We start from the raw sequence: 13,792 nt of genomic DNA on the forward strand, positions 1-13,792 counted from the left end.
AGCACTATCATGCTTTTTTATTTAATATGAAAACAGTTTGTTCAGTGATTCCTGATTGACCCCCATTTGAGCAAGTGCATCTGTTAATGGTGTTCTAGATTTTAAAAGGGAATACAGGAATTTAGTACATTTGGGACTTGCTGCCACCCTTAGCTACGTCATAAAAGGTCAGTTGCCCTTGCGCACACTGACCTATTCTTTACCCTTCCTTTGTGCCAGAAGAGCAGAAATCTGACCCTTTGGGGATACCACCCTCTCCCCTACTGCTCTCTCCAACCTGAGGCAAACTTTCCCCCACTTCTCAGAACCTCCCAGAAGTGGTGCGGTCAGCGCTCCTTGGAATCCAGAACCATTTTCAGAATCTTGAATTTCTTTGACCTCTCAGGGTTCCCTTGTGCCTTGTGAGAGGCTTCTGAATTCTGCTTCTTTGAGTCTTGGTAGCCAGCACTGTGCTTGGCACATCCCAGGGGTCAGTCTCCATTCAACTAAACTGATACTGTCTCCTGGAGAAGTTTCCTCACTGTCCATGTCTAGCCCAATATTAATATCCCAGAAGCTCATGCTGTCATTCTTCCCTAAAGTCTCAAATCAATCAGCCCCCTTTCCTCCCTTGTCTTGTCACAGGTCCTCTCTCCCTACCTGCCCTACCTGTTTTGGACTGCAACCTTTCTTATTTTCTAACAGATCTATTTTTCACATTTTCTTCCCTTTTAATAGCTCTCTGCTCACCCTCTCCTCTAGTTTGTCATACTTTGCCTTTAAAACATGCAAACATGTGCCTTATGGAAACAAAGACAACTTTTGATTTACCCTGCTTCTTCCTCACAAATGTATTATGACTTCTTTTTAGAGCCCAAATCCCAAAACTCTCTACCCACCCACTGCATCCAACACCTCATCGTGAAGGTAGTGTTGGAGGATGGGGCAAAGAGAGACTGCATGCCACTCCGGACTTCTCAAACAAGTAAAGGTGGTGTTCCAGTTATCTTTTGCTACCTTAAAGCAACAACCATTCTATTATATCTTACAATTTTATGGGTTAGGAACTTGGGCAGAGCTCAGCTGAGTGATTCTTCTGTTCTACTGACACCGATGGAGATTACTTTGTTGTATTCAGCAGGCAGGTGGGCTTATCTAGAGGCTCCAAGACAGCCGTACTGTCATGTCTGGTGCCTTGGTGGGGACGGATGAGTGTGCCTATGTGGGGCTTCTCCATAGGACAGCCTCAGAGAAGTTTGATGTCTTACTTAGTGGCCCAGGGCTCCAAGAGCAAGTGTTGTAGTGAATAAGTCAGAAGGTACACGGGCCTTTATGATCCAGTCTCAGAAGCCACATAGCATCAGTTCTTATTCTATTGGTCAAAGCATTCACAACCCTGCCTGGATGCAAGGGGAAGGCACATGGACCCTCACTTCTGATAAGAGCAATGTCATGTGATTATGTTTTAAAACCACTACAGATACAATCATTGACAGAGATTGATGAGTGGAGCTGGGGTGAGGGTTGGGGATCAACCAGTTGATAGCAGAGGTTCACTAGAGTTAGCAGGGAATAATGCCCCCTCTTATACATTTTAGTCATACTGCACTGGGCACGCTCAACCTCTGCTTAGCCATCAGCCTCACAACTTAAAACTCCACCATAGTTTCAGTCTCTCAGATCACCAATACTATGAGAACCAAATTCAATAGGCTTTTCTTTGTCCTCTTGACATTTCTTCTAAACTTGACACTGGTCAAGACCCAACACTTCTTTAATCATATTCTTAAATGCCAGGCTCTATGACTGGATGCCACTGTACTGTTTCTTGTCCTAAATCTACCTTTGGCAAGGCCATTCCTCCCAGACCATTACTGTGGGTCCCCCTGTGTGGTTTGGCCCTTGACCCCTTTCCTACTCCCCTTGTACTCACTCCCATGTAAAGTGTGCCCCTTCATCACATCCATATTGCTGACACCTGGATACTTCTGAGATCCGATTTCTCTCTCTTAGCATGTTTGCAGTTTACTAAGGTAGCTCTTTATTTAAATATCAACACTACTGTCTTCAAATAATTGCAGGACTTTAAAAGTTACTTTAGTCTTCTTACCTCTAAAATCACCTCCCCTTACCAACTGCCTCATACAATCAGTCGGTGCCATCACTGAGCTTGCTACCCACGTTCTTAAACTTAGAGTCATCTTTGAAAAATCTTTTATTCCACATCTAATCATTTATAAAGCTGTATTGTCTATCAGATTAAATGTGACATTATGTGAGAGCACTTTAGTCTGTAAAGCACTACACAGGTGATTACATGAATCCACACTCAGAATAGATTTTCAGGGTTTGCTCCTCATTTGGCTTCTACAGCCTCATCTCTTACTAACTTCTTGCCCTACCTCTCTCTTTGCTCCTCATCATCCAATTTCCCAAAAGAAATGCATTCCTATATATGCACCTTGCTTTCCCCAACACCTTTGCCTTTGTGCATGCCACCTACTTGCCTCAATTGCTCTTTGTTGCAACAAGTGTTTGCAAAGGAGAAACCCCACTGACTCCTCCTCCTCCTGTTATGCAGAGCCCACCCTACAGTCAACATCGCCTTCCTCCTGCAAGCCTGGAAAGCCTGACCTCCCTCCAAAGCTCCTTAGGACTGGCTTCTTGCACAGTACACACAGCCTTTACTTATAGAGGATTTGAAAATTATTCCTTAGGAGCTTCATGTCTTATTTCCCCTGCTCCTGGAAGAGGTGACTCTGGCTCTCACTGATTTTTTATTGGGGCTTAGTTCAGTGTTGGTACCAGGGGCCCAAGACAGTTGAATGCAGATTCTGGTAATATCCACAGGATCTTTGGCTTATCTGAGAGATTCTGGCGGCTGGGGCCTGACCTTCCCCTCTTTCTTTCTCCTGTTTCCTATGATTTCCCATGACTTTCTAAAAAGGCGCTTTTAAAAAACTTTTCAAAAGAAAAAACATTCAAATATTTGCACAAAGAAGTAGGAAAAGCTCCTCCTCCCACAACAAACATGTGTTAACAATGTTTAATTTATCAGTATAGATTAGCCGTGGGATAGTGGGGTTATCTGTGGGTAGCTGGGGTGGGTCTGGAACCACATTTTACACTGCTGCAAAGGAAAGTTGGAATAAAGGTGACTTTCCCAGGGTCACAGAGTTGAGTAGCGGCAGAGCGGAACCCAAAGCCCAGCGACCTGCGCTGTCCTTTCCACTGCATCCCCTAAGAAATGTAATTAAAAGAACCAACTGTAATTAAAAGGAGCAAAAGGAGATACCTTTTGTATAGTGCTTTAGCAATTTACTATTAATATTTGCTTCTATATGTCTATTGTCTCATTTGACACCTTCCTTCCAAAAGTGATCCAACAAAACATTTCATTTCTTTTAAAAGTTCAGCGTGTTCTTGGTTTTTTCCAGGTCTGAATTTGGTGGTTGGAAAGGCATCGGGAGGATGAGGAGTTAAAAGGAGAGGACAGGGAAGCAGAGAAAGCTGCAAGGTGCCTGCAAGGTGCTAGGGAGCGGGAGGAATGCGAGAGCGCCCACTGGACCTTTTACCAGGATCACTGAGTGCGGCGATCGCGCTTGTTTCCTGGGGCCCCCATCTGTTCCCCGCCCCAGCCGAGGGTGAGCAGGCAAGGGTGACAGGGGTGCGGGGCGCAGGTGACGACCGCCGCGGTGCGCCCCACCCTGTGAGACGCTGAGCAAGGGCTCTCGGGGTGCAGGGCGGCTCCCCAGCCGCTGAGCGAGGATGGAGAGGGAGGGACCTGGCGCTCCCGGGCACGCCTTTGCCAGGTCCCACGACCCGTGTTCTGAGACCTCGGGTGGCTCCTCCCGGAGCGGCCGGGTACATAAGTCACCGCGGAGAGCAGGGGCGCAGCGGGTCCTCAGACACCGGGGTGAGAGGAGGCGACGCTGGGGGACCCGGCCCCATCCCGCGCTCCGCCGCCCCCGCGGCAGTCCCAGAAGTCAGAGAGAGCGGGTTTGCTCCCGGGGGGACAGGCGTGAAGAGGGAGGGACAGGAACTTCCACCCTGGGGCCGGAGCCCGCTCCCTCTGCACCGGCGCCCCGCCTGGCTCTCCGGTGAGGATGGGGGGCCTGACGGCCTCCGGCGCGCACCCGACCCTGGGGGTGAAGATCTTCTCGGCGGGGGCGGCGGCCTGCGTGGCCGATGTGATCACCTTCCCGCTGGACACGGCCAAAGTCCGGCTACAGGTAGCGAGCGGGACGGGGGTGACGAGGGGCCTCAGGGCAGAGGGGGAACATCTGTTGTGTGCGTCCTTTGATTCTCTGCTTTGGTTTAAACACCCGTTCGCAGTTAGGCGGGGCAGGTGGCCACCTCAAAAAACAGTTTGGCCTTAACCCAGGGCTGGCGATTTCGGATGGGAAAATGGAACTTTTTCTGAAATTAACTGAACAACCAGAAGGGCCATGGAGGATGGGTTACCACGACTACTAACGAATTCTCCCCGGTTGGGGGGCTCTCAGTGTCCTAAGAGCTTAGAACATCAGCCTCTCCTGAGTTTACAAATCAGGCGCTTTGTCCTTTCTTCTTTCCTGCTGCGGGGGCAGCGTCCCATCCTACTGGTTTAGGGGCTCTGGAGAGGAAAGGCGGGATGTTCAAATGTGCATTGCAGCCCCTTCATATAGAAACATACACATACAACACATATATGTATAGAAACACGGGGAATGGGGAAGATGTGGCTAAAAAGGGAAACTGAGAACAGGAACACGGTGGGAAAATCTTGGCTTCACATTTCTCCATAGAGGACAGCCGGGTGCCAGGCTTGTTTTTCCTCCCCAGAGAGGCCCCCACTGCTCAATTTTCCCTTCCCTCCGACCCGCACCTTTCTCATTTCCAGGTCCAAGGCGAATGCCAGACCTCCGGTGCCATTAGGTATAAAGGCGTCTTGGGAACCATCGCCACTCTGGCAAAAACAGAAGGGCCCGTGAAACTCTACAGTGGGCTGCCTGCCGGCCTCCAGAGACAGATCAGCTTCGCCTCGCTGAGGATTGGCCTCTACGATACGGTCCAGGAGTTCTTCGCCGCGGGGAAGGAAAGTAAGCAATGCGTGTTTCTGAGAAGGGCAGAAAAGCCCTGAGCTCAGCTCTGTCCAAAAAATGTAACACACAGGGCAGTCGTCTTTATAGCAAACTGGCAAGGAAAAAAAACAACAAACAATATTTGAACTCTCCCCCTTCCCCAAATATTAGCTCCTCGTTCATAAAAAGAAAAAAGTGTGCAAAATCAATTCTTTAGATGCAGCTTTATGCTTGTAAAAATCCCCCAGTCAGTCATGTAAGTTTTGAGCCTAATTTGGGTCTCTTTTGGAGAATGGAGATGGGCTATAAAATAATGTTTAAGTCAAAGTTCCCCAAACAGCAAAGTATATCAGAAACACCTATGGAGATTGTCAAAAGTCCCAATGAGGACTACCACGGTCCCCTGAATCTGAATCCTCACTTTGGGGACTAGAAAATGTGATTTCACAAGCTCCCCTGATAATTTTGGCATGCAAGAAAATTTAAAACTCTTTCATTTGAAGAAAAGAAAGCCAGGCTTTGTGTGGAGAGTTGAAAGGACAGGAGAAGACTTATTTTAAGAGGTTCCTTGTAAGGTCTCTGATGCTAGGAAAGACCAGACATGAAAAAGTGGACTTATTTTGTAGTCAGTTTGTTCAGGGAAAGAAGAAAACCAATATTCCCTGAGTGCCAGTGTACTCCGAGCATCCCTGTCAGTCTAGCTAGCATTTCTTTGAGTGCTTACTGTGTACCAGGCCCTGTTCTAACTGCTTCAGATACATCATAACTGGAAAAGTCCTAGTATTATTATCCTGTGCCAAATGGGGAAACTGAGCAGAGAGTTGCAGAACTTGCCCAAGGTCACACAGATATTTAGGGGCAGAGCCAGAGTTCAAACCCAGGTAGTCTGGTCTTTGACCCCAGGTTCCCAACCCCGGTACTCTACTGTCCCCTCCATTTTGCATGAGATTCTGTACCTCATTCAAACCACACAAGAATGCTGTGAGTAGAAAGTGTTAGCTGCATATCAGAGAAGTTAAGTAACATGCACAAAATCACACAGCTTATAAATATCAGAGACACTTTCCTGTGGAGCAGATGAGCCAGAGATGTGCTGATGGTAAAATGATTTTATTAAGTGACTACCTCAGTAGAGTTCATCATTTCTGCTGTGAGTAACCTTTGAATGCTATAACTTTATGGGATAATTTGTAAATATTGTTTATACAAATATATAACTTAGACTTACCCACACAAGTACTTTGAAAGTGAAGATCAAGTCTGGACGTTTCTAGATCAATAGTGCATTGTCATATTTGTAGATGTAGCAAGAGAAGAAACACAAAGGATGTAAAGCCGCCCAGACAGGTGGTTTTCCTCACAGACTGACTGCTCTAACAGTTGCTGGGTACCTTAGGCAGCATTCCATGTGATGCCTATTCAGTTCACTTAGTAAGCTTGATTGAACTGCCAAGTGCCGGTAACTGTGTTAGATGCACAGATGACAGATGTGTCTCTAGGCAGAGCTACAGTTAAGAGTATGGGGTACGTGGGCAGAAGAAGTTAATAGACACAGGCTGTGTTATAAGTACAGTCATGCTTTGCTTAATGATGGGGATACATTCTGAGAAATGTGTTGCTAGGCGAATGGGTCATCGTGTGGACACCATAGAGTGCACTTACATAAACCTAGGTGGTACAGCCTACTGCACACCCAGGCTATATGCTATAGCCTATTGCTCCCGGGCTACAAACCTGTGCAATGTGTTATGGTACTGAATACCGTAGGCAGCTGGAACACAATGGTAGTTATTTGTGTATCTAAACATAGAAAAAGTAATGTATTGTACTATGTCATTATGATGGCTAGGATGTCACTAGGCCATAGGGAAAAGGAAGGCACTAAGGAGCCTGATCACAAAAGGCCTGGCATGCAATGCTAAGGAGTTTGGATTTTATCCTTGCAGTGGCGGGAAGTCATTGTAAAAATATCCAGCAGGGGAGTGGCATAAACAATTCATATTCTCAAAAGATCACTTGCACAGCAGTATAGAGTATATATAGAAAGAGGATAGGAATATTTAGTTATAGGAACAAGGGGTAAGCTACAAAGTGAGAAATGATCAGCATATGCCCTAAAGCATTGGCAGTAGGGAAGGAGAAAAGAGGTCAATCAGAAAGGTTTAGGAAGTATGATTGAGTGAACTTGGTGAGCAACTGGAAGTGAGGTATAAGGGAAAGGTAGAAATATAAGACAACTTCCAAGTTTCTGGCTAAAGATACCACTTATTGAGGGAGGGAATATAGAAACTGTCTTAGGGGGAAGGTAAGAAATTCATTTTAGGACAGGTCAACAGGTAATGTCTAGGAGGTATGTGAGTTTAGGAGAAAAGTCTGAGCCAGATTCCAGGAAGTCCCAGGAGGGATTATCAACAGGGTCAAACAGAGCACAGAGATCTGGTGTGGAGAGGACTGAAAAGTGGTCATGGGACCTAACAAATTGGGGTTCACTGGCTTCCTAGCAAGAGCATCTTCAGCTGCGGGGGGGGAAGGGATAAGCCAGCTTGTAAAGGATTGAGGAGGAAATGGGCTGTGAGAAGAGTAGACAAAGAATGTATCTTGTAAATACATTTCTTTTGGAGAAGGAGGAGGAAGAGGAGGAGGAGGAGGAGGAGGAGGAGGAGGAGGAAGAGGAGGAGGAACAACATAGCCTCTCTCCCAAGGAGCTGTACTAGGAAATGAAAAGGAGATTGGAGGGTTGGCGATTGGAGGATAGGATGAGTGCATCAGTGCATCAAAATAAATTACAAATTTGGGCCAAAAGTGAAGGCAACAGTAATCATATGATATTGCTAATTAAAAGACAGTTATCTATTATATGCTCAACTCCCAGCTGAGAATAATGAGAAAAGAGTATAATCATAATAGTAATGAAAAAAATTGCTGCCATTTTTGTGTATTTTCTTTGTGCCAGATGGTATTTTAAGTGCTTTATCGATATTCTTTCTTTTTTCTTTTTGAGACAGAGTCTCGCTTTGTTGCCCGGGCTAGAGTGAGTGCCATGGCGTCAGCCTAGCTCACAGCAACCTCAAACTCCTGGGCTTAAGCGATCCTCCTGCTTCAGCCTCCTGAGTAGCTGGGACTACAGGCATGTGCCACCATGCCTGGCTAATTTTTTTTATATATATATATTTTTTAGTTGGCCAGATAATTTTTCTATTTTTAGTAGAGACGGGGTCTCGCTCTTGCTTAGGCTGGTCTCGAATTCCTGAGCTCAAGCAATCCACCCGCCTCGGCCTCCCAGAGTGCTAGGATTACAGGCGTGAGCCACCATGCCCAGCCTATCGATATTATTTCAATCCACACAACAACTCTGTGAGGTAGATATTATTATCCCTATTCGACAGATTAGGAAACAGAATTAGGGAGACTGAGAAGGTTCTTGCTGGGTAAATGTTATTGAACCATAACTTTATATTTAATTGTAGGAACAAATATTGGGCTTTGAGACTATTTGTATTAAATGATATCTGTCTGGTGTAACATAAGCTAATTTTTTCAACATTACGAGACAAAAAGCACCTTTTTAGCCTCTTTCTTCTTATTTTTGTGCCCTTCACGTGTTGTGGCCTAACACTACTTGATGTTCCATATTGGGGCAACTTGTCCACTGGGCTTTTCCTAAGACTGATAAGTCCAATAATTAACATTGTCCTTCATGGGAAGAAGACCAAGCAGCATTGGTGACTGCTGTCTGCTGGCAGCTGGGAAATACTGAAAAAGAGAGCCTAACATGGGAAGAACTAAGCTGAATACAGGAAAGAACAAAGCCACTGTTTAAATAGGCATTGTATTTTCTTTTTCCTTGAAAATCTTCATTTTTTGAAAATTTCAGACACTTAAAGTTTTCTAGCCAACTCTGAGTTGGTATATGATCAACCCTTGGACAAGCATTTGGGAAGTAGAAAAGATTTAAGAATACAACAATACACACCACTAAAATTAAAAAGATGTGGATGCATTCTGGGTCTTGAATTTTTTGTTGATAAATATCTTCTTCTCTCTGGATAGCAACAAGCCTAGGAAGCAAGATCTCAGCTGGCTTGACAACTGGAGGAGTGGCAGTGTTCATTGGGCAGCCCACAGAGGTCGTGAAAGTCAGACTTCAAGCGCAGAGCCATCTGCATGGCCTCAAACCTCGCTACACTGGGACTTACAATGCTTACAGAATTATAGCAACGACGGAAGGCTTGACGGGTCTTTGGAAAGGTAACTAACTTTGAGGTAGATTTTATAATCCTCAAAACACATATATCCAACTGGCACCTTATCATAAAATAGAGCTAGTAAACCTTTTCTTTTTTTTTTTTCCAGGGACTACTCCCAATCTGATGAGAAATGTCATCATTAATTGTACAGAGCTAATAACATATGACCTAATGAAGGAGGCCCTTGTGAAAAACAAAGTACTAGCAGGTAACTTCCTAGTTTATAGAACACATAGTTCTGCACCTTTGTAATTTCATCTTGGAGTTTCTGCAGCCAAATTAGACTTAAACTTTAATAATTTTCTCTTTTTAAAAAATTAAGTAATTTAAAACATTATGTATGCACGACTTTTTGAGATGCAGAAAAAGACCCAAACCTTAAGTTTAAGATGTTTTGCTGGAACAGAAGTTTTTTGCAACAAAAAATTCTGTGGCTGTTTTGCTGCAACAAAAACAACATGGAACGTCATTCTTAACATTATTCTCATTTAATATAATACTAATATGTGGGACTTTTATTAGAATTTTATTCTTTATGCAGCAGAATTCAGGAAGTTAAGGTCCACTCTGTGCTATATTCGATAGAGCTAGTTATATAAGGAGATTGTCAGTGGTTTCATCCAAAAAATAGTACCATAAGACAGGTTCTTAAAAATAATATTCTAACAGTTTCTAGAGACATTAAAATTTCCTTGTACGATGACTTTTATTCAATAAAAAAGTATTAGATGCCCATATATTAGGCATCATGCCAGGCCCTAATGTCATGAAGAAAGTTGACAGGTTATTTTCCTAAGGTGTTTACAATCCACTATGCCATTTACTACTTGCCATCTTTTTCTAGTACAAGTATAACCTTTTTTATCATATTTAATTTATTTATAAGACATCCACATTGACCTCCTGTTATCAACAGGTTTACAAGGATCTGACAGATAACTAAAACTACAAGCCCCCAAAAGTCTAATGTTGACCTGTTTCATTGATCCATTTTAGATGACGTCCCCTGCCACTTGGTGTCAGCTCTTATCGCTGGATTTTGCACAACACTTCTCTCCTCCCCAGTGGATGTGGTGAAAACCAGATTTGTTAATTCTCCACCAGGACAGTACAAAAGTGTGCCCAATTGTGCAGTGACAATGTTCACTAAGGAAGGACCAACAGCTTTTTTCAAAGGGTAAGATATGATCTTCTGTATCGATAATGTGTTCAGGGTGACTGTGTGCTTGGGGACGCTGCCTCATCCAAGCAATTGACGTTCAGCTTACCAGCCTTAGTACATGCAGTGCTCTAGTGTTGACTCTCCCTGCCCCAAATTCACCAATTTCACTGTGTCAGAAAATAAAATGTTGTGATATTAAAATTTTCCCAACCTTGATCAAAGGCTCATTGGAAATCAGTGCCCTTTGCATTGGAAGTTCTATGATTTCACAATCTGTTGGAAACATAGACAGCATTTTACTTTCTCTGGGCAGAAGAACTAAAAGCAGAGGGAATGCATACTAGAGAGCTATGAAAAAGCAAGATATTATTTTTTCACTATTTAAATTTGATGGACTCAATTTTTTAAACTATATTAAAGCAAAACTAGGGAAAAGTCATTGCCACCAATCTGGAAAAGTGATTCAGCAAATTACATAGTTTGGGTAATTATTACATTCACCTAAACACTAGTATTATGTAATAGTGCACATTTTCCCATAATGAAATATTATATTATATTGGAAACCACCTTCCTAAGAAAATATAGTATGAACTAATTTGTGGACATATTCAACAAGAATTACACTAGTGGTCAAATAATAAAATTCTATAACCCTTTAAAATTGTAAGACAATGGTTCAATCCTTATAAAATAAGCATGAATGCACTATACACATTATATAAAAAGTTCCAATTCACCATAATCTGCATTTATGATGCATTACTACAAATGAAATGCACTGCAAAATTAACTTAAAATGGACATACCAGTTATTAAACCATTAATCATTTAACAATAATTTTATTTTTTTCAAATTTAAAAACTTTTTTGGAAAGACATATTACAGCACGGATGACCCTGGAAATGTTATGCTAAATAAAATAAGCCATATACAAAAGGGCACATACTGTATGATTCTACTTAAATGAGGTACCTAGAATAGTCAAATTCATAAGGACACAAAGTAGAACAGAAGCTGCCGGGGGCTGGAAGTAGGGGGAAATTGGGAGTTATTGTTTAATAGGTACAGAGTTTCTACTTAGGGTGGCAAAAAAACTTCTGAAGATGGATGGTGATGATGGTTATGCACAATGAAAATGTACTTAATGCTACTGAAATGTACATTTAAAAATGGTTAAAATGGTAAATTTTATGTTATTTATATTTTTTCCCAATAAAACCCCACACACATCTGGGATTCAAGAGAAACATGTTAAGAGACCCGGTAAAAAAAAATCCTTTAATTTGAATTTATAGGCCAGGTTAAAAAAAAAATCTATCCAAGGCAGATTTAACTGATGACATCTTTTTCTCCTGGAACATTTCATCGCTGCAAATAGGCATTCAAAATCAATCATTTGGTCTTCCCAGTTTGGCAGAATTCTTAAAAATAACCAAAAACAAAACAAAACAAAACAAAAACCATTAAAGCATTGGACAGTTTCTCAAAGGACAAGAATTGCCAAGATTGATTCTGGAATATGGTCCACTTACCCATCACTTCTTTGCTTTCTTCTCTTACTTTCTCTTTTAATAGTTTTCCTACCTCCCATTCTGCAAAGCAAAATAAAATCAAAATTTCCCCTCCTCTCAAAAAAGAAGAAAAGAGTTTTTTGAAAAAGCCCATGTCAGAAAAAAGACATGCTTTGGTTTGGTGGGAATGAAGGATGTTTATGGATTTATATAGATGTGATCACCTGGTTTGGTTGTTTTCAAGTAGTACAGAACATCTAGAGGAAACCTCATTTTTGGCAAGATGGGAGAGATGAAGAATAGGTACTTTTAAGCAACTTCATTTGAGGAGTGGCAACAAGAGAAGCATAAACTGCCTGTGCTATAATAGCTTTAAGAAATTCAGACAAACTAACAGAATGCTGACATGCACTTTTCTAGATTTGTACCTTCCTTCTTGCGACTTGGATCCTGGAACGTCATTATGTTTGTGTGCTTTGAGCAACTGAAACGAGAATTGATGAAGTCGAGGCAGACCGTGGACTGTGCTACATAATCCACTTCAAGGAATAGATGGAAAATACCAGTGGGAATCTTTGCTGACTGGATCATTCAATTAAAAAAATAAAAAACCAAAATCCTATTCACTTTATTTCAACCTAGAATGATAAAGGAATTGAGTAGGGAGTTTGGGACTTTTTTATATAAAAAAAGAGGAAAACTAATACCTGTTTCACATAACTTTTGTTCTCAGTGTCTTAAGGAGGGAGAAGCAAAACACTCAGTATACATTATGGCAAATGTAATGCCCATATAAGTTACTGCATTTAATTGGCCATTTTTGGAGTGTAATTGTATGATTGAGTATGAAGAACTTAACATGTTTTAATTATAATTCCAACTAATGGAAAAGAAAAACTGGGTGAAATGCAGTTTATATTTATAAATACTTAAAAAATGAAGTTATCAAAGAAAACATTACTGTTTCCTTTTATTTCTTAACCAGAGTTGTCAGTTAATATAGTCAATAAAGTATTGCTAATGCCTGTTAAAGTTTATCTTTTGGGATCTGTGCCTGGATGTAAAAGTGAAAGTTTACCTAGAACACAAAATTGTCCAATAGTAAGTGAAGGTCTTTAGAATCATAGGCATAAACTTACTCTCAATGTTATTAGTGTAGATTTTTAATTTGTAAAGCCCATATTTTATGACATCCATAACAACTATAATTATCTGGGCACGATTGTCCTGGTGTCTGTCCTACTCTCATAGAATTTTAGAGCTTGGGGGGAGACAAAGGAACAGTCTGAGATTCTTACTGAGATAAAAAGGGCTTTTCATGGCATCTTTCCAGCAAAGCCAAATTCAAATTCATCATTAGCATCTACAATAACCTTTTTCATGGCTACAAACCATGTGCAGAAGAGATAGGGAAAGAGTGAGCCAGAAATTCAAAAAAGTATAATACAAGGCAAAGTCTTGTTTTAAGACAAAAACAAAGACTGGCCTCAGAAGGACCAGGAAACCTCCAAGGCTGTCGGGCATCACTCTATTTCTGTTTTAATCTGCCCCGTGTTACATTTACTGCTGTGGTTTCCCCCTTCTCTCCATGCTTATCGTCCCCATCTGTTACCTATAAAAACCTCTTGGCGAAGATGTCTCCAGTGTCTGCACACACTGTTGTGCTCTTACCCCTTTAGTGCTTGTTGGCCTGACTTCCCATTATCATGCCAACACCTGCCTTTTTTAGGGTCTTCTGGCCACTAGAGCCAGCTTTCCCCACCTGAGCATGAAATGCTAGAAGAGCTGGGAAAATATTGCAGCCCCGGGCACAGGGCCACACCAAC

The 13,792-nt window shown here is 42.2% G+C and overlaps 1 protein-coding gene across 1 annotated transcript; it reads left to right on the top strand.

The window, feature by feature from the left end:
• Nucleotides 1-3,890: 3,890 nt before the first annotated feature.
• On the top strand, nucleotides 3,891-12,998 carry UCP1 (uncoupling protein 1). Its single transcript, XM_045552231.1, has 6 exons — nucleotides 3,891-4,211; nucleotides 4,862-5,060; nucleotides 9,093-9,290; nucleotides 9,396-9,497; nucleotides 10,286-10,466; nucleotides 12,387-12,998. Exons 1-6 carry the CDS (start codon nucleotides 4,086-4,088, stop codon nucleotides 12,499-12,501), a joined length of 921 nt encoding a protein of 306 aa, XP_045408187.1. The 5' UTR covers nucleotides 3,891-4,085; the 3' UTR covers nucleotides 12,502-12,998.
• The last annotated feature ends 794 nt before the right edge of the window (nucleotides 12,999-13,792 follow it).

The sequence above is a fragment of the Lemur catta genome, chromosome 5, assembly GCF_020740605.2.
Source record: "Lemur catta isolate mLemCat1 chromosome 5, mLemCat1.pri, whole genome shotgun sequence".
Lineage (NCBI taxonomy): Eukaryota > Metazoa > Chordata > Mammalia > Primates > Lemuridae > Lemur > Lemur catta.

What these genes read in the sequence shown, in the direction of transcription:
- UCP1 (XM_045552231.1), top strand. Translation starts at nt 4,086, where the DNA reads ATGGGGGGCCTGACGGCCTCCGGCGCGCACCCGACCCTGGGGGTGAAG. An exon ending in CGGCCAAAGTCCGGCTACAG is followed by an intron (nt 4,212 to 4,861) that starts GTAGCGAGCGGG and finishes TCTCATTTCCAG; the next exon opens with GTCCAAGGCGAATGCCAGAC. An exon ending in CTTGACGGGTCTTTGGAAAG is followed by an intron (nt 9,291 to 9,395) that starts GTAACTAACTTT and finishes TTTTTTTTCCAG; the next exon opens with GGACTACTCCCAATCTGATG.